This window comes from Hyla sarda, chromosome 4 (genome assembly GCF_029499605.1).
Source record: "Hyla sarda isolate aHylSar1 chromosome 4, aHylSar1.hap1, whole genome shotgun sequence".
Classification (NCBI taxonomy): domain Eukaryota; kingdom Metazoa; phylum Chordata; class Amphibia; order Anura; family Hylidae; genus Hyla; species Hyla sarda.
This window is the reverse complement of record NC_079192.1, coordinates 6,174,940-6,201,190: the sequence shown is the minus strand read 5'-3', so window position 1 is coordinate 6,201,190 and position 26,251 is coordinate 6,174,940. Positions and strand designations below refer to the sequence as shown.

The following is a 26,251-nucleotide window of genomic DNA, read 5'->3' as shown; positions in this document are numbered from 1 at the left end:
CCAGTTCTTTGAGATTTCTGGGCTGTCTGTCACGCACTGCTCTTTTAAGGTCTATCCATAGATTTTCAATTATAGAAGGACCTAAACTGTATGGCACTTACTTAGAGTTCATGCAGAGTTCACCGGTAAAGCACAGCTTCACTTCGAGTTTGCGGTTCTTTGACTTCTACTTCTCTGTTGTGGTCCCTGATAACTGGCAGAACCTAGGTGAAGTCCTGTAACGTGTGCAGAATTCCGTGATGGCAGGGAGCCAAACGCCGCGGCCAGAAGCGTCTTTCCGGCTAGCTTCCCTGGTAATGCATTGTTATGCCGTGACCAGATAAAACTGCTAGTGACGTCACTACTACAAACTTTTACCTGGGGTGCCCAAACTTTTGATCCCCACTGTAGTCCACATAGGAGACTATTACATGCAATCTTCTGATTGCATACACTGTTCAATGCTATGCCATAGCATAGCATTGATCAGTGTAATCTGTGCTCGATTGCTCCAGCCTGCTAAGCAGGACTGAAGTAACTTAGCAACAATTGGACGGCGAGGAGGCAGGTAGGGACCCTCTTCCCGTCCTCTCAGCTGTTTGGGATGGAACGATTTTACCATGGCGGTCCCGAACAGCCCAACTGAGCTGCCGGGAACAGTTTACTTTCACTTTAGACATGGCGATCGACTTTAATCGCCAAGTTTAAGGGGTTAATGCTGGGCATCACCACGATCGGTGATGTCCAGCATTAGACACAGGGTCAGCCCGTGAGCCCACGTCATAGCAGGGGAGCGGGCTCAGGGCGTACAGATACTCCCTGCGTCCTTAAGGAGTTAAGGGGTTAATATACAGGGCTATATGAGGGCTAATTTTTTTGTTTGTTTGTTTATCTTTCTGAAGTTTTTATCGGTATTATTTTTGTTTTGTTGGGACTTTTTGTTTGCTTTTTATTAATTTTTTAAATGTATTGCGTACAAAAATACGAAATTTTGGACTTTGGCATTTATTCACCTATACGCCATTGACCGTGCGGTTTAGTTTGGACGACATATACACACGCGACGATACCACATAGGTTTTAAGTTTATTTTTCACAGTTGACAGTGGTGTCTAAAGGGACCTTCAACCAGTCCCTGGTGGTCCAGCACGATTGCAGGGGGGCGATCCTCTGCTGAGGTAGCGCGTGGATCTGAGATTGATAGATCCAGGCTGAACCAGGCTTTATCAATCGAGCGCAGAGCACACAGATCAATGTAGTTCTATGGAACCACATTGATCTGTATGAGGAATCTACTGATTCCTCCTAAAAGTCCCCTAGGGGATTAATAAAGTGTAAAAAAAAAAGTTGAATAAAAGTTCAAAAAAACTCTCATTAACCCCTTCCATATTAAAGTTTGACTCACCCCCTTTTTCCCAAATTCCATATAAAAAATATGTAACTATAATTAAAATAATCATACGTGGTATCGTTGCATGCGCAAATGTCCAAACTATAAAAATATAACTTTAATTAAACCACACGGTCAATGGCGTACACGTAAAAAAATTCACAAGTCCAAAATTGCGTATTTTTGGTCACTTTGTAAACCCTAAAAAAAAAAATTGTACAAAGATTGTGAACAAAAATGGTACCAATAAAAACTTTAGATCACGGCGCAAAAAATGAGTAGTAGTTAAGTAGTAAAATAAAATAAAACCTATATAAATTGGGTATTCTTGTAACCGTGGGGACCTACAGAATAAAGATAATGTGTCATCTTTACTAAAAAGTGCACTATGTAGAAACGGCCGGGCAATCGGTTCGAATTCAGTCAGCCTGCGCTTGCTCCCTGTGAACGCCGGGCTGCGCGCATTGGCTCACTTGCCTCGCGCGCAGCCTGTCCCTGCCCCTTGCAGGGATTTATTGCACGGCAGGTTGGCGATGCTCCTATACTCCTCCTCCCTGGGTAGCACATGAACTGCTAAACAGGGAGGAGGAGACCCCGGAGCAGCCTGCCCAAAGCAGGTGCCGCCACGCCTCATCTATAGAACTCTATGGGAAAGCCGAAGGTTGCCCGAACAGCTCTTCCATAGAGCTTTATGGAGGGGATGTGGCGGCTCCTGCTTTATGGAGGGGGTGTGGTGTATCCCCTTTATGGAGGGGGTGTGGCGGCTCCCGCTTTATGGAGGGGGTGTGGCGGCTCCCGCTTTATGGAGGGGGTGTGGCGGCTCCCGCTTTATGGAGGGGGTGTGGCGGCTCCCGCTTTATGGAGGGGGTGTGGCGGCTCCCGCTTTATGGAGGGGGTGTGGTGTCTCCCCTTTATGGAGGGGGTGTGGTGTCTCCCCTTTATGGAGGGGGTGTGGCGGCTCCCGCTTTATGGAGGGGGTGTGGTGTCTCCCCTTTATGGAGGGGGTGTGGCGGCTCCTGCTTTATGGAGGGGGTGTGGTGTCTCCCCTTTATGGAGGGGGTGTGGCGGCTCCCGCTTTATGGAGGGGGTGTGGTGCCTCTCGCTTTATGGAGGGGGTGTGGTGCCTCTCGCTTTATGGAGGGGGTGTGGTGTCTCCCCTTTATGGAGGGGGTGTGGCGGCTCCTGCTTTATGGAGGGGGTGTGGTGTCTCCCCTTTATGGAGGGGGTGTGGCGGCTCCTGCTTTATGGAGGGGGTGTGGTGTCTCCCCTTTATGGAGGGGGTGTGGCGGCTCCCGCTTTATGGAGGGGGTGTGGTGCCTCTCGCTTTATGGAGGGGGTGTGGTGTCTCCCCTTTATGGAGGGGGTGTGGCGGCTCCCGCTTTATGGAGGGGGTGTGGTGTCTCCCCTTTATGGAGGGGGTGTGGCGGCTCCTGCTTTATGGAGGGGGTGTGGTGTCTCCCCTTTATGGAGGGGGTGTGGCGGCTCCTGCTTTATGGAGGGGGTGTGGTGTCTCCCCTTTATGGAGGGGGTGTGGCGGCTCCCGCTTAATGGAGGGGGTGTGGCGGCTCCCGCTTTATGGAGGGGGTGTGGCGGCTCCCGCTTTATGGAGGGGGTGTGGCGGCTCCCGCTTTATGGAGGGGGTGTGGCGGCTCCCGCTTTATGGAGGGGGTGTGGTGTCTCCCCTTTATGGAGGGGGTGTGGCGGCTCCCGCTTTATGGAGGGGGTGTGGTGTCTCCCCTTTATGGAGGGGGTGTGGCGGCTCCTGCTTTATGGAGGGGGTGTGGTGTCTCCCCTTTATGGAGGGGGTGTGGCGGCTCCCGCTTAATGGAGGGGGTGTGGCGGCTCCCGCTTTATGGAGGGGGTGTGGCGGCTCCCGCTTTATGGAGGGGGTGTGGCGGCTCCCGCTTTATGGAGGGGGTGTGGTGTCTCCCCTTTATGGAGGGGGTGTGGCGGCTCCCGCTTTATGGAGGGGGTGTGGTGTCTCCCCTTTATGGAGGGGGTGTGGCGGCTCCCGCTTAATGGAGGGGGTGTGGCGGCTCCCGCTTAATGGAGGGGGTGTGGCGGCTCCCGCTTTATGGAGGGGGTGTGGCGGCTCCCGCTTTATGGAGGGGGTGTGGCGGCTCCCGCTTTATGGAGGGGGTGTGGCGGCTCCCGCTTTATGGAGGGGGTGTGGTGTCTCCCCTTTATGGAGGGGGTGTGGCGGCTCCCGCTTTATGGAGGGGGTGTGGTGTCTCCCCTTTATGGAGGGGGTGTGGCGGCTCCTGCTTTATGGAGGGGGTGTGGTGTCTCCCCTTTATGGAGGGGGTGTGGCGGCTCCCGCTTAATGGAGGGGGTGTGGCGGCTCCCGCTTTATGGAGGGGGTGTGGCGGCTCCCGCTTTATGGAGGGGGTGTGGCGGCTCCCGCTTTATGGAGGGGGTGTGGCGGCTCCCGCTTTATGGAGGGGGTGTGGCGGCTCCCGCATTATGGAGGGGGCGTGGCGGCTAGCAATTTGGGCGGGGTTTGTGACGTGCCGCTGTATAGGAGAGTCAGGACTCTAAACAGGAGATAGCAGGGGCCCCAGCGGTCGGACCCCCGCGATCTGAAACTTATCCCCTAGGATAGCGGATACGCTTTTCAGCACTGGATATCTCCTTTAAGGTTAAAAGGGGGTTAAATCAAACTTTATGGGTCATACAAGGTGAGGAGTCATGAAGGGGTTAATAATAATCCGGGATCTGTGACCCAGGTACAGGAGGGATTTAGCGGAAGTGAAGTATCGACCACGTGACCGTACAGGAAAAAAAACGCAGGTCACTGAGCACAGTTCACACCTAACAGAGCAGAGCCAGGAATAAACGCACTCACCGCCACATCCCGCAACCGGATCGGACGACACTGAAAGGGTTAAACTAAATAAATGCCGATCTCGATCCCTCTCTATATCCTTCCACCTGCACACGGTGAGAGCCGCAGCCAATGGGAGCGCAGGGATTTGCATAGGCCCCGCCTCTACAGCGGCTGTATGACACCTGTAGCGCTCCTGTCTGTCATCTCTGTGGTCACATGACGAGTCACGTGCTCTGCACGCTGTACACATTGCGCTCAATGATACCGGGCAGTGCGGGAGTGGGCGGGGCCGATGCAGATCCGTGCATTCCCATTGGCTGCGGCGCTCGCCGTGTGCAGGTGGAGGGTTATGGACAGGGATCGGGATCGGTTGTTGCTTTCTTATATTCCTTTCAGTATCGTCCGATCCGGTTGCTGTAGGAAATCGTCATGACCGAGTCCGATGCTGCAGAGTCTGCGGGATGTGGCGGTGAGTGCGTTTATTCCCGGCTCTGCTCTGTGTGAACTGTGCTCAGTGACCTGCGGTTTCTTCTCCTGTAGGGTCACGTGGTCGATGCTTCACTTCTGCTGAATCCCTCCTGTACCTGGGTCACAGCCTGTCCTCCTGGGTGAGTACAGACCCCGGATTATTATTAACCCCTTCTGCCCCACGCCCCCACCACCCTCAATGCAAGCCTATGCCGTCACGCCCCCTCCCATAGGCTTGCATTGAGGGGGCGGAGTGTGATGCCCCAAGGGGGCGGAGTCGTGACCTCACAATTCTCCGACCCCGCGGTCGTGAGTAGAGATGAGCGAATCGGACGAAGTCGAATTTTTTCTGAATTTTGAGAAAAATTCGATTCAGTCCGAATCCGAACTTTAACTCGATTCGAAATAACACATTTCTTCATTAGCGACACCCACTGCGACCGTCCTGTGTAACGCGCAGGCGAGGCCGCCCTGTGTAACGCGCAGGCGAGGCCGCCCTGTGTAACGCGCAGGCGAGGCCGCCCTGTGTAACGCGTAGGCGAGACCGTCCTGTGGAATGCGTAGAGATGCGGGCGGCTTTCTCCTGCACTCGCATCCCTGAAATAGACAGGACGATCGCAACGAGTGTCAGGAGTGATCTGTCCTCAACTGCAGGTACTACTACTCCCAGCATGGAGCACAATCTGCACACTCTGCGCCATGCTGGGATCTGTAGTACCTGCATTAATAGACAGATCACAGCGGGCGTCACTTCTGAAACCTGTTGCGATCTGTCCATTAAAGGGGTACTCCGGTGCTTAAACATCTTATCCCCTATCCAAAGGATAGGGGATAAGATGCCTGATCGCTGGGGTCCCGCTGCTGGGGACCCCCAGGATCATGCATGCGGCACCCCATTTGTAATCAGTCCCCGGAGCGTGCTCACTCGGGGACTGATTACCGGCGGGCGGTGTGTGACGTCACGCTCCGCCCCTCAATGCAAGACTACGGGAGGGGGCGTGATCGCTCCTTTGGATAGGGGATAAGATGTTTAAGCACCGGAGAACCCCTTTAAAGGAAAACTGTCAGCTCCCCCCCCCCCCCCCACACACACACACACACACTAACCAGTGGTACTGGCTGGTAGTGCGGGGGACGCTGATCAGTTTGATGCTTACCGTGCCCGGATCCACCGCACAGTTCGGCCGAAATCTTCTATTTTCTGAATATGCTAATGAGGTGCTAACTGGCATCGAACGGACTAACTGGCACTCTGATGTCAGTTCCGCCTGCCGCAGCCCCACCCAGCTCATCAATATTCCTCCCCTCTCTCTTCATTACGGAGAGGGGGAGGGAGGAGAAGAATATTGATGAGCTGGGCGGGGCTGCGGCATGCGGCACTGACATCAGAGTGCCAGTTAGCACCTCATTAGCATATTCAGAAAATAGAAGATTTTGGCCGAACGGTGCGGCGGATCCGGGCACGGTAAGCATCTACCAGCCAGTACCGGGGGGTGGGGGGGGTGGGGGGGTGGGAGAAAGCTGACAGTTCTCCTTTAATTCAGGTACTACAGCTCCTAGCACGGAGAAGAGTGTGCGCCATGTCGGGAGCTGTAGTACTTGCAGGTAAGGACAGATCACAGCGGGTTTCACTTCTGACACCCAATGCGATCGTCCTGTATAGATGCATGCGGTCGCTCTTCTCTGGTCCCACTGTAGTATGAGTATATACCGTATATATACCTATTATTCATATTTCCCGCAGAGAGCTGTGATTGGCTGGAACCATCTGGCCAATCACAGCTCTCTGCAGCAAATATGAATAAGTGATGTGAATTGTATTCCGGCCGGAGTATAGTGCCAGTGATGCGAGCGCAGGAGAAAGCCTCCTCCCGCTTTTACCTCCCATATCAGCCAAATCGAATCTTTCTAAAATTTGCTGATCTCTAGTCGTGAGTCTTCAGACACGGAACGATCATCGCTTTGAGCAGCTGAGACAGGTGGGTGCAGAATGAGAGATTGCGGGCCCCACGATCAGACATCTTATCCCCTATTCCTTTTGGATAGAGGATGAGATGTCTAGGGGCGGAATATCCCTTTAAGGGGTTAAATGCATGTGTGCGGCTACCTGGACCGATCCTTGTAAAACTTTCTTTGGGGGTCCCGCCGCTGGGATCCCCCGCGATCTGGGTGCACACACCTGCCGTTCTGAACATTGTTTTACGCCACGCCCCCTGCATTCATGTCTATGGGAGGGGGAGTGATGGCCGTCATGCCCCCTCCCATAGACATGAATGAGGGGGGCGTGGTGTGACTTCATGACCCCGCCCTCCCAAACACAGTGTTCTGAACATAATGTTCAGAACACTGGGTGTCTGCACGGAGCCCAGCGGCGGGACTCCCCCGATCAGACATCTTATCCCATATCCTTTGGATACAGTGGCGGATCCAGGGGGAGCAACAGGGCAATTTCCCCTCTAACCCCCAGCCCCCCCAGGGGGCCGCCAGGAGGTAGCGGATGCAGGGACGTCACTGACATCCCGTGCGTGCGCCCATAGAAACAGAGTGGAGCAGCTAGGAGCAGGTCGCACGCATAGTAAGTTACCAGCGGCACGTCATCTTCAGTGCTCCGACCACCGCTCCTTTGGTCCTGGGACCTACTGCTATGGCCCATAGGCCATAGCAGTAGATCATGACCCCGGACAGGAAGAGCAGTGGTCGGAGCACTGAGGTGGGGCAGTACACAGGCATACAGCCTCCAGCCATACACTGTATATATGGCTGAACTGTGCTGCCAACCTAATGTGGGGGGGGGGGTGGGGGGGTTCTGTGCTGCAAACCTAATGTGCGGGGGTTCTGTGCTGCCAACCTAATGTGGGGGGGGGTTCTGTGCTGCCAACCTAATGTGGAGGGGTTCTGTGCTGCCAAGCTAATGTGGGGGGGGGGGGGGGTACTGTGCTGCCAACCTAATGTGAGGGGGTATTGTGCTGCCAACCTAATGTGGGGGGAACTATACTTCCAAACCTAATGTGGGGGAACTATGCTGCCAACCTAATGTGGGGGGGGGTACTGTGCTGCCAACCTAATGTGAGGGGGTACTTTGCTGCCAACCTAATGTAAGGGGGTACTGTGCTGCCAACCTAATGTGGGGGGGGGGGTTACTGTGCTTCCAACCTAATGTGGGGGGAACTATACTGCCAACCTAATGTGGGGGGACTACAACCTAATGTGGGGGGAACTATACTGCCAACCTAATGTGGGGGAACTATACTGCCAACCTAATGTGGGGGAACTATACTGCCAACCTAATGTGGGGGGACTATACTGCCAACCTAATGTGGGGGGACTACAACCTAATGTGGGGGGACTATACTGCCAACCTAATGTGGGGGAACTATACTGCCAACCCTAATGTGGGGGGACTATACTGCACCTAATGTGGGGGGACTATACGGCAAACCTAATGTGGGGGGACTATACTGAACCTAATGTGGGGGGACTATACTGCCAACCTAATGTGGGGGGACTACAACCTAATGTGGGGGGAACTATACTGCCAACCTAATGTGGGGGAACTACAACCTAATGTGGGGGAACTATACTGCCAACCTAATGTGGGGGAACTATACTGCCAACCTAATGTGGGGGGAACTATACTGCCAACCTAATGTGGGGGGAACTATACTTCCAACCTAATGTGGGGGGACTATACTGCCAACCTAATGTGGGGGGACTATACTGCCAACCTAATGTGGGGGAACTATACTGCCAACCTAATGTGGGGGGACTATACTGCCAACCTAATGTGGGGGAACTATACTGCCAACCTAATGTGGGGGGAACTATACTGCCAACCTAATGTGGGGGGACTATACTGCCAACCTAATGTGGGGGGAAGTTTCCCCCCTCACATATACTAATGTGCCACAAACATGAAGTTAATATCTCCAACCATTCCCATTTTATTTAGGTGTATCCATAGAAATGGCCCACCCTGTAGAATATTTAAAGGGGTATTCCGGGCAAAAACATTTTATCCCCTAACAAAAGGATAGGGGATAAGATGTCTGATCGTCGGGGGGCCCGCCGCTGGGACCCCCCGCGATCTCCCTGCAGCACCCACATTCTATGCGGGAGCTGCGTCTCCAGTTTCGGAAACTTCTGTGGTGACGTGACGTCATGCCACGCCCCCTTCATTCATGTCTATGGGAGGGGGCATGACGGCTGTCACTCCCTCTCCCATAGACATGAATGGAGGGGGCGTGGCGTCACGTCCCCAGTCCCAGAAATCCGGGAGGTTTCTGAAACTGGAGACGCAGCTCCCGCATAGAATGTGGGTGCTGCAGGGAGATCGCGGGGGTCCCAGCGGCGGGCCCCCCGTGATCAGACATCATATCCCCTATCCTTTGCATAGGGGATAAAAAGTTTTTGCCCAGAATACCCCTTTAATACTGCGGATGCGCTGCCGGCAGTCACAGAGCGACCGCAGAGTGAACTCCCTGCTGCTGCCTTTGCTCTGCGTGTCTGCTCGTGACTGCCGCTATGAGTGGACACGCAGAGCTACAGCAGCAGGGAGTTCACTCTGCGATCGCTCTTTGACTGCTGGCAGCGCATTCTCAGCGTCAAATATGCTGCTGATGCGCTCCCGTGTGACCCTGCCCTAAAGGAGCTGTCCAGTGGTAAGAAATATTTTCCCTATCCACCACAGGATAGCAGATACATGTCTGATTGCGGGGGATGGGTTAGACCCCTGGGGCCTATGATCTCCCGTACGGGGCCCCAGCTGAGCTGCTGTGTGCTGAGGTTTCGCACATAGCAGGTCAGCTGGTGTAAACACGCCCCTCCACAGTGTTCCTGTCTCCGCCTCTCCCATAGAGATGAATGGAGGATGCGTGTTTCGACCAGATGATGTGCTGGGTACGAAACACGCTCCAGCAGCTTAGAGCTGGGCCCTATTTGCCCTCCAGGTCCCCCCCCCCCAGGTCACACTGTCTGTGATCAGAGAGGAATGCAGGAGACCTGAGCCGCACAACAGGTCTGTTATCTGGCCAGAAATAGGTGCGGGACCCCGAGAACATCTGAGGAACATACTTGGGGTCTGTTTTATTACTTTTTTTTTTTTCTTGGTGAAAACTACGCTTAAAGGGGTTCTCCGGTGCTTACACATCTTATCCCCTATCCAAAGGGGATAAGATGCCTGATCACGCCCCCTCCCGTAGGCTTGCATTGAGGGGCGGAGCGTGACGTCACACGTCGCCGGCCCTGTAGTTGCCCGTAATCAGACCTGGAGCGAACACGCTCCGGGGACTGATTACAAACGGGGTGCCGCGTGCAAGATCACGGGGGTCCCTTGATCAGGCATCTCATCCTCTATCCTTTTGGATAGGGGATAAGATGTCTAAGCACCGGATGAACCCCTTTAAAAAAAAAAATGGTCATCTGTTCACCCACACTAAGCCCAATACACTGGGTTATAATGTGGGTGAACAGGGGACTGATGAGTGGTTAATGGGTTAAATACGTACCTGTACTCTGGAGATCTGTCCCTACGATGATCTTCTTCTATCCTCAGTGAATTGCGCGCTGGAGGCGGAGCCCGCCGGCTCACTTCATTGTCGCGGGTCACGTGGGCGCTCAGTCGGCACAGCACTCACGTGACCCGCAGCAATGAATATTTATATTGAGCCGACAATTCACCGGAGATGGAAGATGATCATCGTAGAGACGGATCTCCGGAGTGCAGGTATGTATTTAACCCATTAACCGCTCATCGGGTGTACAGATGACCGTTATCCTTTAAATTTTGCGCAGCGTGAAATACGCTGTGGGAACGCACCCATAAGCAGCAGGTCACATCCGGAGCGATGTCCAGGCCACGTACAGCTGAGTCCGGAATCGCAGTCGGATGCGCACTGTGTTGTAGTGAAGGACGCGTTGCTAAGGCTCGGTGGTCACATGGTCCGGAGTGTCCAATCAGTGACTGACAAGCACTTCAGGGTATCAGCGCTTTGCAGTCTGAAAGGCATTAGTGATGTAAGAGATTACAAAGCGTATAGCAGACCGGAGAGGCATTATGCTAATGTATATAGATTGTTTGGCAGCTAGGATAGAATATAGAAATAATGGATAGAAATAAGGAGCCAAAAAAAAGGGCAAAAAACATGGCTACATGATATGATAATCAAGGCAGTGGTACTGGTGGGGAAAGCTACGGGGTGTGAAGGTGAGGTGTATGGGGCAGATGTAATTAACCCCTAAATGTTCGTGACGCCAGGGCGTAGTTTTCCTAAGTAACCACCCGAAGGTAACTCCGCTATCCCTAGGTTAGACGGGGTAATAATAGTCCAAGACCAGGTCAGGGTTAACGGTAGACAGATGGTAATAGTCTTTACGGCTAGGCCAGGATCCCAGAGAGGTGGCCAGTAACACAGAAGGACCTCACAGCTTTCTGGGACTTGTAGGGACTTTGACAGACTTTAGGACAGCCACGCTGACTATAATAGACTTGACTTGACTGTAGGTAGTGACATCAGACCTAGATGATTTGACTTACTGACATGTGGCTGTAGGTAAGGACTAAGGCCTCCAGATCTGCTGGACACTGGCTCCGAGACGTCTGGACTTTACTGTGCCTCAGGATCTGAGAGAGAGATTGTAATGGCTGCTCCTCTTATAAAGGGGGCTGAGCCAGAAGCCCATAGGTCAAGCTGCAGGTCACCTGGTTAGCTGGTGCTCTCTGGGTAACAAACACATCATGTGACTAACTTAAAGGTCCTTTATAACTAATACACCTAATAGACAGATAACACAATGGGGGAGACACTGCAGGAGAGCCCCTAGGACACAGAAGGACTCAACCTGACAGGGCCTAGGTACTGTATGGGACTATATCCTGTACTGGGACATCACACTGGCATACGGGAGAATTAGGAAAAGTTAGGTGCATAGTAACATATCATATAATAAAAACGCATAAATCAGAGAAGTAGATAGATGGTATAATAAGCAAGGCAGAAGTACTGACCTGCAGGGGGAATAAAGATGGTAAGATATATAGTGATATACAGCATTGATAGCCCACATAGTATGCATTATTAACACATAGAGGAGCATGTGCAGAGACCAGGAAAAAGGGCCGGGACATGAAGGCGCAATCCGTTTGAGAGTATAAGACATCCGATTCAGTTATAAGATATATAACTTTTTAATTTTGCCAACATGAGACGCGTTTCGAGACCTTCGTCTCTTAATCAATGATACAATGTCTTCTAACACATAGTGAACACAAACACAATTTATTCATAAAAAGGGCCCGAGGAGGGGAGGGGCGTGATGGAAAAAGCCGCCCTGTCTGAATGACGTTCTACTCCTAAAATGCGCATATTGATGACGTGGGTTCCAACGCACGATTACGTGTTGCGATGTGGTGTTAAAGGGGTACTCCGGTGTAATACTTTTTTTTTTTTTTTTTTTTAAATCAACTGGTGCCAGAAAGCTAAACAGATTTGTAAATTACTTCTATTAAAAAATCTTAATCCTTCCAGTACTTATTAGCTGCTGAATACTACAGAGGAAATTCTTTTCTTTTTGGAACACAGTGCTCTCTGCTGACATCTCTGTCCATGTCAGCAGAGAGCACTGTGGTCGTGATGTCTTCGGAGAGCTCTGTGTTCCAAAAAGAAAATAACTTCCTCTGTAGTATTCAGCAGCTAATAAGTACTTGAAGGATTAAGATTTTTTTAATTAAAGTAATTTACAAATCTGTTTAACTTTCTGGCACCAGGTGATTTAAAAAAAAAAAAAAAAAAAAAAAGTTTTCCAGCAGAGTACCCCTTTAAAAGGACAGTGCAATACAATACACATAATACAAGCTTGATAAACTATAAGATTTATATATATATATATATATATATATATATATATATATATATATATATATATATATATACACGGTATTTATTTATATATATATATATATATATATATATATATATATATATATATATATACTTAAAAAAAATTTAAATAATAATTGAACAGGACAAAAACAGTTAAAAGGTCGTCATAGAATAATATACCGTGTTGTAATGGATCAGGCTTATAGAAATGAAAAGATCTGCACTGGATAATGAACAATAAAAGAACTGAAACAATAAAAATCGTGAAGGAATAAAAATGTTGTCCCGTTTCTGTGTGCGTATTGTTATTTCAAATAAAGCTTTTCTTTGAGCTGCACGCCGCGGCGCCAGCTCACAAACAGCCGGGTGGCGACCACTGGGCCGGAGTATCGTGACGTCATGACTCCTCCACCGTATGACGTCGTCCCCCGCTATGCAAGTCTACGGGAGGGGGCGTGACGGCTGTCACGCCCCCTCCCATAGACTTGCATTGCAGGGGCGGGGCGTGATGTCACACGGGGGCGGAGTCGTGATATCACAATACTCTGGCCCCGTGTGACTGGTCGTCACGCCCCCTCGCATAGACTTGCATAGCGGGGCCGGGGGGGGGGGTTGACATCACAATACTCCGCCCCCCGTGTGACCGACCGTCACGCCCCTCGCATAGACTTGCATAGCGGGGGCGGGGGGGTTGACATCACAATACTGCGCCCCCGTGTGACCGACCGTCACGCCCCCTCCTATAGACTTGCAGAGCGGGGGCGGACGTCACATGGGGGCGGAGTCATGATGTCACGATACTCTAGCCGTGGTCGCCACCCGGCTGTATGTGAGCTGGCACCGCGGCGTGCAGCTCAAACAGGTGGGTGGTGAATACAAGATTGCGGGGAGGATAAGATGTCTCGGGGCTGAAGTACCCCTTTAAGATCGAAAAACTGCTTGTATGTGGTGGCGAGTGACTAGAGATATGTCGTCCGGTCAATAGTAACCGGTCTGATAACAGGATAGTGTGGATAACGGATGTTCAGATATAGCTGGAAGGTAAAGCCATGATGTGTAGTGTTGAGCACGAATATTCAAATTTTAACCGCAAATATCGTCACTTTGCGATTTCACGAACATTTAGAATATGGTGATATATATTCGTAATGACAAATATTCAGTTTTTTTTTTTTTTTTTTATGCAAATTTGTTTGAGAATATCGGTACTTCCAAACTGTACACTGATCCCTCCCTTCTTTTAGGTGAGATATATTTGCGCATGCGAATATTGTTCTTAGCACACAAATGTGGTTTTTCATATTTTTGCCGTTTTTATCATGTGTTGTCACTGTCAGGCCCCTCCCACGTCAATTTGGGCACCCATTTTTTTACCTATATATTGTTTGAACGTGTCCATTTTATGTATACTGATCTGAAGAAGGGGGTGCCTCCCCCGAAACGCGTAATCCCTGTTCTGTATTTTACCTCAATAAACCTCTCCAGTGCTTTGTACTACTACATCTCTGGGTTGTTTTGTTACCATTCGCTTGGGATTCAGCAGCGCCTTCTATGGTCATTTTCCTCCATTCATCACTGCTTCCTTTTTTTTTTTTTCACAGGTTTTTGGCACTAGTTGACTTAAAATAAATAAATAAAAATTTCCAGCAGAGTACCCCTTTAAGTAGATTTTGGTCCGCTGTCTCTGACAAGATCAAGCAGATTACAGGTCGATTGATCCATCCTATGCCTGAGTAGATCTTGTTATGGCCTCCATCAGGACAGTTCACTCCTCGCTTACTTCCCACCTACTGACAGCAGCCGAGCTGCTTGTACATTTTTAGGGTGGCTATAACTAATCCCCAATGGATAGAGAGAGGCGACCAATCATACAGGATGGAAGAGATTACGAGCAGGCGAGTGGCCTCACATGTTGAGTCCTTGAAATTGTGGGCACGGTGGAAAGCCTCCATGGGGCCGTTTCGAGGCAGCAGTTTCTCTTCATCAGGTAAAAGGCTTGGAGGTGCACACAAGCCTTTTACCTGAGAAAGAGGCACTGCTACCTCGAAACGCGTTGTTGTCTGGCTTAAATAAAGAAACTTTGCACCCAACCAGCAGATGTCCGTGTGGTTTGCGCTACATCCCGTCTTTCAAGTCTTACATGCCATATACGAATCGGCTGTGGATGCCATAACGCCAACTCCGGGAAGCAGCACCACCCATTTACCCATGGGCATATAGTAGTTGTGTCTCACACAACTCCACCAGGTGAGCAAACCTGTAACGCAAATGCTATTACGCCATAGGAAGCTCTGCCTTGTGTTTATTCCAGGATACAATATCTTATTGATGTCCGGCCGATCCGCTATGTCTACTATACCCCTTCCCACCCCCACATCCCTACAGTAGCCCCGCGTTTTCTTTCGTTTTCTTTATACTTGTTTTTTATGCTTTATCCTTTGAGATCTGTATAACTGGATGCGCAGTTGATTTCTTCATTTGTATTTTTTATATCTTTAATAAAAACTGATTTTATAAAAAAAAATAATAATAATAATTATAATAATCCCAATTTTTTTTAAGAAGTAGATAGAATTTTTTTCTGTTTTATTCCAGGGCGATCGCATGTGGCACTTTGCTGTGTCTCTGTTCTTGGTAGAATTGTATGGAAACAGTTTACTGCTGACTGCTGTTTATGGCCTTGTGGTTTCAGGCTCTGTCCTTCTCCTCGGAGCCATTATTGGAGACTGGGTGGATAAGAACCCACGACTGAAAGGTAAAGTGTTTTTTATTAGGGTGCGTTCACACGTGAGTATTTTCTGCTGCAGATTTTTTTTTTGCCCGTCAATTGACTGCAGTAGAAAATATGCAAGTGTGGACGTCCCCTTTAAAAGATACTCGAGGGGTATATTTACATTTAAAATATGATCTGTATTTGCCTTTGACTGGATCCGCACCATATTGAAAGGGTATCTGTCGCAATCTCCGGTGGCAGGATATGTTTAAAGGGGTACTCTGCCGCTAGACCGCTCATCCAACGGATAGGGGATAAGATGTCTGATCGTAGGGAGCCCCGCGATCTCCCTGCTGCACCCGGCGTTCGTGTAGCGTGTCGGGTGCAGCGCCGGAGGCTCGTGACTCCATGTTCACACCCGCTCGTGAAGCCATAGCCATGTCCCCTCAATGCAAGTCTATGGGAGGGGGTGTGACGGCCATCACACCCCCTCCCATAGACTTGCATTGAGGGGGCGTGGCCGTGACGCTACAAGCCTCCTCCCCGTATAGCCAGTCACGAAGTTCGCTCCGTTCACCAGATGTCTGGGGTGCCGCAGCCGAGATGGCGTGGGTCCCCAGCGGCGTCCTTTGGATAGGGGATCAGATGTCTAGGGGTGGAGTACCCCTTTAACTGTAATATGTTGAGACCTTGTTTAGCGTTACTTTTCCCTTTTTTCCCTGTACAGTGGCGTGGAAGTCTTTAGTTGTACAAAATGTTTCTGTTATAATTTGCGGAATTATCCTGATGGTGGTTTTCTTGTACGAGACGGAACTGTTATCAATGTATCGAGGATGGCTCTTGGTAAGTTCCTTATACTGACATTAACCTCTTGAGGACAAGCGTGCTCAGGAGCTCAACACTCTTCATACCTGGTGGGTCCCGGTTGTTGTGGGCAGTTAGGACCAGCAGCTATTGCCAGCTGGGCAATCCGTATCCGGTTTTCTGACTGGACCTCAAAACGTAGTATACTAAGTTTTGAGGTCCGGTCAGAAAACCGGATACGGCTCAAAAATGAGCCGACTGGAGTAAAACGGTGACTCCGGTCAGCTCATTTAAGTCAATGGATTTCACGGTTTCACGGTTTTCCCCTCCCCCAGCCAGATCCTGCACCCATACAGTGTAAACGTGGTGTGCATGCACCCTCACCTTGCTCATCCCTGTCCGATCGGTGATCTATTGCTCCAAGCCTGCCTTGCAGGCTGGAGCAGCAGAGCACCGATAAAACTGATCAATGCACTCCTATAGAGAAGCATTGATCAGTGTATGCAATCTAAAGATTGCATATTATAGTCCCCTGTGGGGACTAAAAAAGTGTGGAAAAAATAAATAAAAAGTTAATAAATATGCATTAACCCCCTCACTAATAAAAGTTTAAATCACCCCCTTTTCCCATTTTCAAATAAATAAAAAAAATAAATAAACCTAAACATGTGTGGTATTGTCGCATGCGTAAATGTCCAAACTATTAAAATATATAAAGTTAATTAAAGCGCACAGTCAAAGGCGCAAGCGTAAAAAAAAAAATTCCAATGTCCAGAAGTGCATATTTTTGGACATTTCATATACTAGAAAAAAAAAATATAAAACCTGATCAAAAGGTGTCATAAAAATCCCTTCAGATCATGGCGCAAAAAATGAGCCCTCATACATTCCTATATATGGGAAAATAAAAAAGTTATATGGTTCAGAATGGGTTAAACATACTAAACCTACTAAAGCAGTAAAATAAAATCAAACCTATATAAATGAATTATCCTTGTAACTGTATGGACCTACAGAATAAAGATAAGGTGTCATTTATACTGTAAAGTGCACTGCGTAGAATCGGAAGCCCCCACATTTTCAAAATGGTGGGTTTTTTTTTATACATTTTTCCCCACAAATATATATATTTTTTTTGGTTTCGCCATAGATTTTGTGGTAAAATATTTAATGGTATTACAAAGTTAAATTGGTGGCGCAAAAAACAAGCCCTCATATGGGTCTATAGGTGGAAAATTGAAAGCGTTCTGATTTTTAGAAGGTGAGGAGGAAAAAACGAAAGTGCAAAAATGAAAAATGGCCCGAGAAGGAAGGGGTTAAAGGGGTACTCCTCTAGACATCTTATCTCCTCTCCAAAAGATAGGGGGATGTCTGATCACAGGTGTAGGGGGTTCGGCTGCAGGGACACCCTGCAATCTCCAGCCCGGCACCCTGGAGCTCTGAACGCTTTGGATGTTGTTGGTTGTGACACCCCTCCCCCTCCATCCATGTTTATGGGAGGATGGGTGACTTCACGACAACCAATGCCCATGCAGGTGTTCTGAACAGGAGGCCGGGTGTCGGATCGGAGATCGCGGGCTCCGTGTGGCCAAACCCCCTACCCCCGCGATCAGACATCTTATCCACTATCCTTGGGGTATAAGATCTTATCCTTAGGGGATAAGTTGTCTAGGGGCGGAGTTCCTCTTAACTTTTTTGCCCCTTTTAACCTTTTGCATGCCCCTGACGATCATTGGTTGAGGCGGGACATCGATGCGGCAGATGATTGGCTGAGCGCAGTGTGACATGTCGGGCACCAAAATTGTGTTTTGTGTTTGTTTTTTTATTAAAATTGCCGGAGTTCTACTTTAAAGATGACTATTTTTTGTGAAGATATACAAACTTCTATTGATCTTTATGTTCTGCTTGTGATACAGACCCTCTGTTATATCCTGGTTATTACCATAGCGGACATTGCAAATCTGGCCAGCACCGCTACAGCCATCACTATTCAGAGAGACTGGGTGGTTGTTGTTGCCGGCGATGACCGGAGCAAATTAGCAGGTAAGACCTGGCATTAAAAAAAAAGTACGGGAGAAAAAAGTCACATGACCATCATGTTAAAAATCTTAACCCTTCCTTCCAGCCTCTGTTTTGTCCAGAGGAAATTGTGTAGATCTTTCCAGTCTGACCACAGTGCTCTCTGCTGACACCTCTGTCCATGTCAGGAACTGTCTAGAGTAAGAGCAAATCCCCATAGCAAACCTATCCTGCTATGGAAAGTTCCTGACATAGACAGAGGTGTCTAAGGAGAGCACTGTGGTCAGACTGGAAAGATCTACACAACTTCCTCTGGAGCATACAGCAGCTGATAAGTCCAAGAAGGGTTAAGATTTTTATGTAGAAGTAATGTACAAATCTGTGTAAACTTTCTGGCACCAGTTGATTTGAAAACTCCCCCCCCCCCCCCCCCCCCATTGGAGTACCGCCCCTAGACAGCTTTTTTTTTTTTCCCCACTGGAGTACCGCCCCTAGACAGCTTATTCCCTTTCCAAAGGATAGGGGATAAGATGTCTGATTGTGGGGGGTCCTGCTGCTGGGGACCCCCACGATCTCCCTGCTCACCCGTCGTTCGTTTAGCGTGCAGCGTCGGAGGCTCGTGACGTCACGGCTGCGCCCCACTAGTGACGTCACGGCCACGCCCCCTCAATGCAAGTCTATGGGAGGGGGCGTGATGGGCGTCACGCCCCCTCCCATAGACTTGCGTTGAGGGGGCATGCCCATGATGTCATGAGCTGGGCGTGACCGTGACGTCACGAGGCTCCGCATCTCCAGTCATCCGGCATGAAGCAAAGTTTGCTCCATGCATCGGATGTCTGGGGTGCCGCTGCTGACATCACGGGGGGGTCCCCAGCGGCAGGAGACTCACGATCAGACATCTTATCCCCTATTCTTTGGATAGGGGATAAGATGTCTAGGGGTGGAGTACCCCTTTAAATATCTGGATAAATATGTCTTCATACAGACTAAAGCCGATGTATTCTTCTTGTTTTAATGACAGACATGAACACCACAGTGAGACGAATCGACCAGCTCACAAACATATTGGCCCCACTGGTGGTCGGGCAGATCGTCACCTTCGGGTCCCCTGTTCTAGGATGTGGTTTTATTGCTGGTTGGAACTTGGTGTCAATGTGTATCGAATATTTGCTACTATTGAAGGTTTATCAGAAGACGCCAGCCTTGGCTATGAAATCTTGCAAGAAAGATGAAGAACTGAAACGCTTGAATATAAAAGGTAGTCCCTGTAGTCCCTGACGTATACAAGAAAAATGTATGTGCACTGTATGGCCAAAAGTGTGTGAGCACCCCTCTTAAAGGGGTACTCCACTGGCCAGCGTTCGGAGCATTTAGTTCTGAATGCTGTGTGCAGGCTGCGGGGGTCAGCCACGCCCCCTCGTGATATCACAACACACCTCTTTGTGATGTCATGCCACGCCCCCTTGTGATGTCACTCCACGTCTCCTTCCATAGACTTGCGTTAAGGGGCGAGGCAAAAAATCTTCAGCTTAAAATCCTGTGCATCAAATATGCGCAGGATACTGTACGTGTGAATACATCTCTAGGGCATGGTCTCACGGGGCTCATCCACAGAGTGTTTCACGCTGCAGATTCGCCAATTGCAGTCATAGAGGGAAATTTACCTCTATGGGCGGATACACAGAGCTATCCGGCCGCAGTCGGGAGGTCGCTCTGCAGTCCACAGTGTATTTCTCATGAGTCCTTTGTGACCCTGCCCTTAAGGTATTTCAGCCACACCTATTGTAAACAGGTGCATAATGTAAAGAATGCGCCGATTGGAGCAGTAACATTTTTTTTTTCCTGAAGTGATAAATTGTGTTGCATTATCTGGCTGGTGAGTAACCCCTTCCCCCTCCCTGCTGTCTGAGCTTGTGTGCAACCCCCTTCCACTCTCTGCGCACTGAGCTTGTGTGTAACCCACTTCCCCCTCCCTGCTGTCTGAGCTTGTGTGTAACCCCTTTCCCCTCCCTGCTGTCTGAGCTTGTGTGTAACCCCTTCCCCCTCCCTGCTGTCTGAACTTGTATGTAACCCCCTTCCCCCTCCCTGCTGTCTGAGCTTGTGTGTAACCCCTTTCCCCTCCCTGCTGTCTGAGCTTGTGTGTAACCCCTTCCCCCTCCCTGATCTCCCTGCTGTCTGAACTTGTATGTAACCCCCTTCCCTCTCCCTGCTGTCTGAGCTTGTGTGTAACCCATTCCCCCTCCCTGCTGTCTCAGCTTGTGTGTAACCCCTTCCCCCTCCCTGCTGTCTGAACCGGTGTGTAACCCCTTCATCCTCCTAGCTATCTGAGCAGGTGTGTAACCCCTCCCTACCTTTCCCCTTCCCTGCTGTCTGAGCCGGTGTGTAACCCCTTCCCCCTCCCTGCTGTCTGAACCAGTGTGTAACCCCTTCCCCCTCCCTGCTGTCTGAACCAGTGTGTAATCCCCTCCCCCTCTTCATAGGTCTTTATTAAACATTTCTTAGTTTTGCCTCTACAATTTACTGATTGAGCTTTGTTTTTTTTTCTCTACCCTTGTACACAATCTATAGGATTCTCCTCTGCAAATACTTTTTAGTGTTTTCTGTTTTAAGCCTGTGTGAGCTGCCCCCAAGGATTCTCTCTGTGCTGTCTGAGCTGGTATGTAAGATCTTCACCTTCCTTGCTGTCTGAGCTAGTGTGTAACCCCTTCCCCCTCCCTGCTGTTTGAGCCGGTGTGTAACCCCTTCCCCCTCCCTGCTGTCTGAGCCGGTGTGTACCCCTCCCTTCCCCCTCCCTGCTGTCTGAGCCGGTGTGTAACCCCTTCCCCCTCCCTGCTGTCTGAACCGGTGTGTAACCCCTTCATCCTCCTAGCTATCTGAGCAGGTGTGTAACCCCTCCCTACCTTTCCCCTTCCCTGCTGTCTGAGCCGGTGTGTAACCCCTTCCCCCTCCCTGCTGTCTGAACCAGCATGTAATCCCCTCCTCCTCTTCATAGGTCTTTATTAAACATTTCTTAGTTTTGCCTCTACAATTTACTTATTGAGCTTTGTTTTTCTCTACCCTTGTACACAATCTATAAGATTCTCCTCTGCAAATACTTTTTTGTGTTTTCTGTTTTAAGTCTGTGTGAGCTGCCCCCAAGGATTCTCTCTGTGCTGTCTGAGCTGGTATGTAAGATCTTCACCTTCCTTGCTGTCTGAGCTAGTGTGTAACCCCTTCCCCCTCCCTGCTGTTTGAGCCGGTGTGTAACCCCTTCCCCCTCCCTGCTGTCTGAGCCGGTGTGTACCCCTCCCTTCCCCCTCCCTGCTGTCTGAGCCGGTGTGTAACCCCTTCCCCCTCCCTGCTGTCTGAACCGGTGTGTAACCCCTTCATCCTCCTAGCTATCTGAGCAGGTGTGTAACCCCTCCCTACCTTTCCCCTTCCCTGCTGTCTGAGCCGGTGTGTAACCCCTTCCCCCTCCCTGCTGTCTGAACCAGCATGTAATCCCCTCCTCCTCTTCATAGGTCTTTATTAAACATTTCTTAGTTTTGCCTCTACAATTTACTTATTGAGCTTTGTTTTTCTCTACCCTTGTACACAATCTATAAGATTCTCCTCTGCAAAAACTTTTTTGTGTTTTCTGTTTTAAGTCTGTGTGAGCTGCCCCCAAGGATTCTCTCTGTGCTGTCTGAGCTGGTATGTAAGATCTTCACCTTCCTTGCTGTCTGAGCTAGTGTGTAACCCCTTCCCCCTCCCTGCTGTTTGAGCCGGTGTGTAACCCCTTCCCCCTCCCTGCTGTCTGAGCCGGTGTGTACCCCTCCCTTCCCCCTCCCTGCTGTCTGAGCCGGTGTGTAACCCCTTCCCCCTCCCTGCTGTCTGAACCGGTGTGTAACCCCTTCATCCTCCTAGCTATCTGAGCAGGTGTGTAACCCCTCCCTACCTTTCCCCTTCCTTGCTGTCTGAGCCGGTGTGTAACCCCTTCCCCCTCCCTGCTGTCTGAACCAGCATGTAATCCCCTCCTCCTCTTCATAGGTCTTTATTAAACATTTCTTAGTTTTGCCTCTACAATTTACTTATTGAGCTTTGTTTTTCTCTACCCTTGTACACAATCTATAAGATTCTCCTCTGCAAATACTTTTTTGTGTTTTCTGTTTTAAGCCTGTGTGAGCTGCCCCCAAGGATTCTCTCCGTGCTGTCTGAGCTGGTATGTAAGATCTTCACCTTCCTTGCTGTCGGAGCCGGTGTGTAACCCCTTTCCCCTCCCTGCTGTCTGAACCAGTGTGTAACCCCTTCACCCTCCCTGCTGTCTGCATCAGTGTGTAACCCTTTCGTCTCCTAGCTATCTGAGCCGGTGTGTATCCCTCCCTTTCCCCTTCACTGCTGTCTGATCCGGTGTGTAACCCCTTCCCCCCCCCTGCTGTCTCAGCTGGTTGGCAATCGTTGATTTTCTCTTTTGTGTATGTCTTTTATGAAGAATTAATTCTTGTTTTTTTTTTTTGTTTTTTTTCAAAGCTGTAAATGAAAATAAAAATAAGAATGAAGAACCTGCTGAAGATGTCCAAATCATAGGAGAAGAAAGTGTGGGGACGGCCGAAATGTCTAAAAAGTCAACATGCTTTGAAAAAATGACAGAACCTTTTTGTGCCGTCCGCGATGGGTGGGTGGCATACTACAACCATTCGGTGTTCTGGGCTGGCATGGGACTTGCTTTTCTCTACATGACCGTCCTTGGCTTTGACGGTGTCACCACTGGGTATGCTTACACACAAGGCTTGAGTGGCTCGGTTCTTAGTATCCTTATGGGTGCATCTGCCATTTCTGGAATTATGGGAACGGTGGCGTTTACCTGGTTCAGAAAAAAATGTGGTCTGGTTCGTACTGGATTCATTTCGGGAGTCATTCAGCTCAGCAGCCTCGTTCTATGTGTGATTTCGGTCTTTATGCCTGGAAGTCCATTGGATCTTACAGTTTCTCCATTCCAAGACATTGGTACTCTCCTCCTGGAAGGAGCGCCTTCACCTACATCATCTCCAGGCGGTGCTCCTCAGGGAGTCCTCACAACCAACTTACAGAATCTTTGGAATAACTCCAGCTCAACAACTAGTGAACCAGGTGTCTCGGCTCCATTGACCTCAGTCAGCTTACTTTTTGCTGGAATTATTGCAGCTAAAATTGGTAAGTACAGTGTATTGGCTGACATTTTGGGTTCAAAAACATTGTTTTTAGATAAGATATCTTAAAAGGGTTATCCACCATAAGGTGATTTTAGCACTTACCTGTCAGTCAGTAATGAAAATGCTAGAAAGGATTGGTGTTTGTCTTGGGGCTAAATGGCTGTGTTGTGAGTCCACCATAATGCTGTTGCTGTCTTTTTGTGAAATTTCCTGTTGGAGTTCCCTTCCTCCAACCACAAGTCACAGGATAACTTGTTTGTAAGTGTGAGGTCACTTCTTTCCCTACCACATATCAGCCACTCCACCCATTGAAGCACACCTGAGCTCCCTACCTTGCTGTGCTGTGTTTAAAACTACAATTCTCCAGTGGGCGCTCAACCCACTGAAGCTTACAGGGTCCCTTTGAACACCTAACTAGTGATATAATGTCCGAGATGACATGCAACTGAGATGACACTCGTTTTGTATGCTGTCAAAAATAAACATCGGGGCAAAGATCACATTAGAATTGTGGGACCACAATCACACACAGGTACAGACACTATATTATGAACTGCACTAACTTTTCAGCCCCTGTAGCATAGTCAAATTAATTTAAAAAAAAATGCTGGAATACCCCTTTTAAAGAGTCCATGTTATGATCTTGTGAAATGTTGTAATCCTCCCACTGCCCCCATCCTGATAAACCACCCCCTGCCTTTATTTTTTAGTAATTTTTAGTTTTCTACCTTGATATTGTTCTGTATTTTCTGTTCAGGCGCGTTCCCCAGCAGGCGTGACATCATCTGAAGCCATACAGGGGAGAACTTCCTTCCTCACTCTGCTACACACAGCCCAGAGCAGTTCAGTGTGAGATGAGCTATGATTGGATAAGGCTGCACACACACCCCTCAGCACTCCAGACTGAATTTCCTGATTTTGGACTTCTGCCAGGCCAGCATGAGTCCAAAGTCTGTGCAAGAGATGGGGGGAAATGTCCTCTGGACAAGTAGGGAGACACCTAGTGGCAGCTTTTTTAAACACAAACAAAACATAGAAGACTTCATTTTTTTTAAACAAAGAACAGAAAGATTTTTTTTTATTTACCATAAAGAGGGCAATAGGAATTTTTTTTAAACTTATTTATTGTTGCTTAATATAATAAGCAATAATTTATAATCCCTTTTCTTTAGGTAGACACTGACTAATGCAGACAATATGCATAACCTGTAATGCACGATTAGCATGTAGGTAAAATACCCCTTAAAGGGATACACCGCTCCTAGCCTCTCCGTAATGAATGCCCACCCACTTTTTTACTGCTTTCCTAAAGGATAAATGCATATCTCCATTCATGTTTGTTTGTTTTGTTGTTGTTTTTTTGCAGGTCTTTGGTCCTTCGATCTGACCGTGACTCAGCTCATTCAAGAAAACGTCATAGAGTCTGAACGAGGCATTATAAATGGAGTCCAGAACTCCATGAATAATCTTTTTGATCTTATGCATTTCATCATGGTGATCTTGGGACCCAACCCAGAAGCGTTTGGCTTGCTTGTGCTTATTTCAGTGTATTTTATTGCGGTGGGCCACATGATGTTTTTTCGATTTGCATACAGACATCTTGGAATGCAACTGTTTTCTTGCTCTTCTTCAGATTTGAAAACACTGGCAAGGGATCGGCAGCATGAAGAGTCACCTGTATAAAGGGAACGTGTCTTTAGAAAAGGACCTATTGTTTAACTCCGGTTTTAAAGGGGTACTCCGCAGCACACATCTCTTCCCCTATCCATAGGATTGGGGATAAGATGAATGATCGCGAGGGTCCCACCACTGGGATCTGCAATCTCCCGGGCGGCACCCCTGTCATTTGGGTCACAGAGCGAACTCCGCTGCCCGATGACTGGCGATGCAGACCGCCATGCCCCCTCCATTCAAGGCTATGGGAGGAGGCGTGCTGGCTAGTACATAACCCCTTCCCATAAACACAAATGGAGGGGGCGTGGCATGATGTCCCAAATCTGATGCTGCAGCTGCCCGCCCGGGGTTCGTGGAGGTCCCCAGAGGTGAAACCCCCGCAATCTAACATCTTATCCCCTATCCTTTTGAAAGGGGAATAAGATGTGTGTGCGGCAGAGTACCCCTTTAATGGTAATTAAAGTCCTGCATCAGGATTGTTGTCCTGCATGATTCAATTAAACACTTGCAGGCAGTACTGAGGTTGTTGAGGGGGGGGGGGGGGGGTTAGTGGGTGGTCACAGACAATACATCGGATTCTGCAAAATCCTGCCCAGTCATGCAAACCTCTGAAATGCCATGAAATTAAGGGGGGGGGGGGTACTATCTCTAAAAGCTGTGACATAATGTTTGCAGGAGCGAAACACTCACCTTGAACAGGGGGTAATGGTCAAAATTCAGCGGGCAGGAGCAGGATTAGGAAAACACTCCGACGCAGGCCTCTAGTGTTAACCATATATTTTAAGAATTTTTGGTATGTTGTTTTTTTTTTCTAATATTCATTTTTTCTATCTACTGTTTATTTTATAATAATCCTGAAATCTTGCAGTTTCCATTCTAAGCTGAGACGTCTTGTTCTGTACAAATCATTTCCCAGTAATAGCAAATGGAAAAGAAGACAAACCAGCGCCAGCGTCCAGAGATCTCGGTCTCATGCTTTTATGCTGATATACAATAAAGAAGGTTTTTACTATAGCGCTGGATCATCTTGTTTTCCATTTGGCGATACGTGCCTTACTCCGTACTCATGGTGAACGGGAAGGTGAGCTGTAATAGTGATTGACATTTCCCAGCAATGCCTTTCCTCTCTGCACAGACAGTAGTACAGTGAACGGTGACACCAGTATATAGATCACACTGGATCCACCACCATTCACAGCAGAGTTCAGGATCCCTCTTCTCTGTATAATGACCTCTGAAAAGGTCACAGAGAATGTTTAATAATTACTACAATTCATCTGTATGGGACAGTGTCTGTCCATTTGTTATCGATGTCCATGTGTCCTGCCATAAAGTATCACCAAATGCTGT

General features: G+C 49.0%; 1 protein-coding gene across 4 annotated transcripts; it reads left to right on the top strand.

Moving 5' to 3' along the window:
* The first annotated feature begins 4,489 nt into the window (after window positions 1-4,489).
* LOC130367537 (solute carrier family 40 protein member 1-like) lies at window positions 4,490-25,450 on the top strand. 4 transcript variants are annotated; one of them, XM_056569966.1, is made up of 8 exons: window positions 4,490-4,665; window positions 4,737-4,804; window positions 15,137-15,296; window positions 15,982-16,097; window positions 17,975-18,101; window positions 19,099-19,335; window positions 22,566-23,228; window positions 24,594-25,450. In XM_056569966.1, exons 1-8 carry the CDS (start codon window positions 4,626-4,628, stop codon window positions 24,908-24,910), a joined length of 1,728 nt encoding a protein of 575 aa, XP_056425941.1. In that variant the 5' UTR covers window positions 4,490-4,625; the 3' UTR covers window positions 24,911-25,450. The 4 variants fall into 4 exon arrangements, with proteins under 4 accessions (XP_056425941.1, XP_056425942.1, XP_056425944.1 ...); XM_056569970.1 differs by having other exon boundaries at window positions 4,618-4,665; window positions 15,234-15,296; XM_056569969.1 differs by lacking the exon at window positions 15,137-15,296 and having other exon boundaries at window positions 4,591-4,665.
* The last annotated feature ends 801 nt before the right edge of the window (window positions 25,451-26,251 follow it).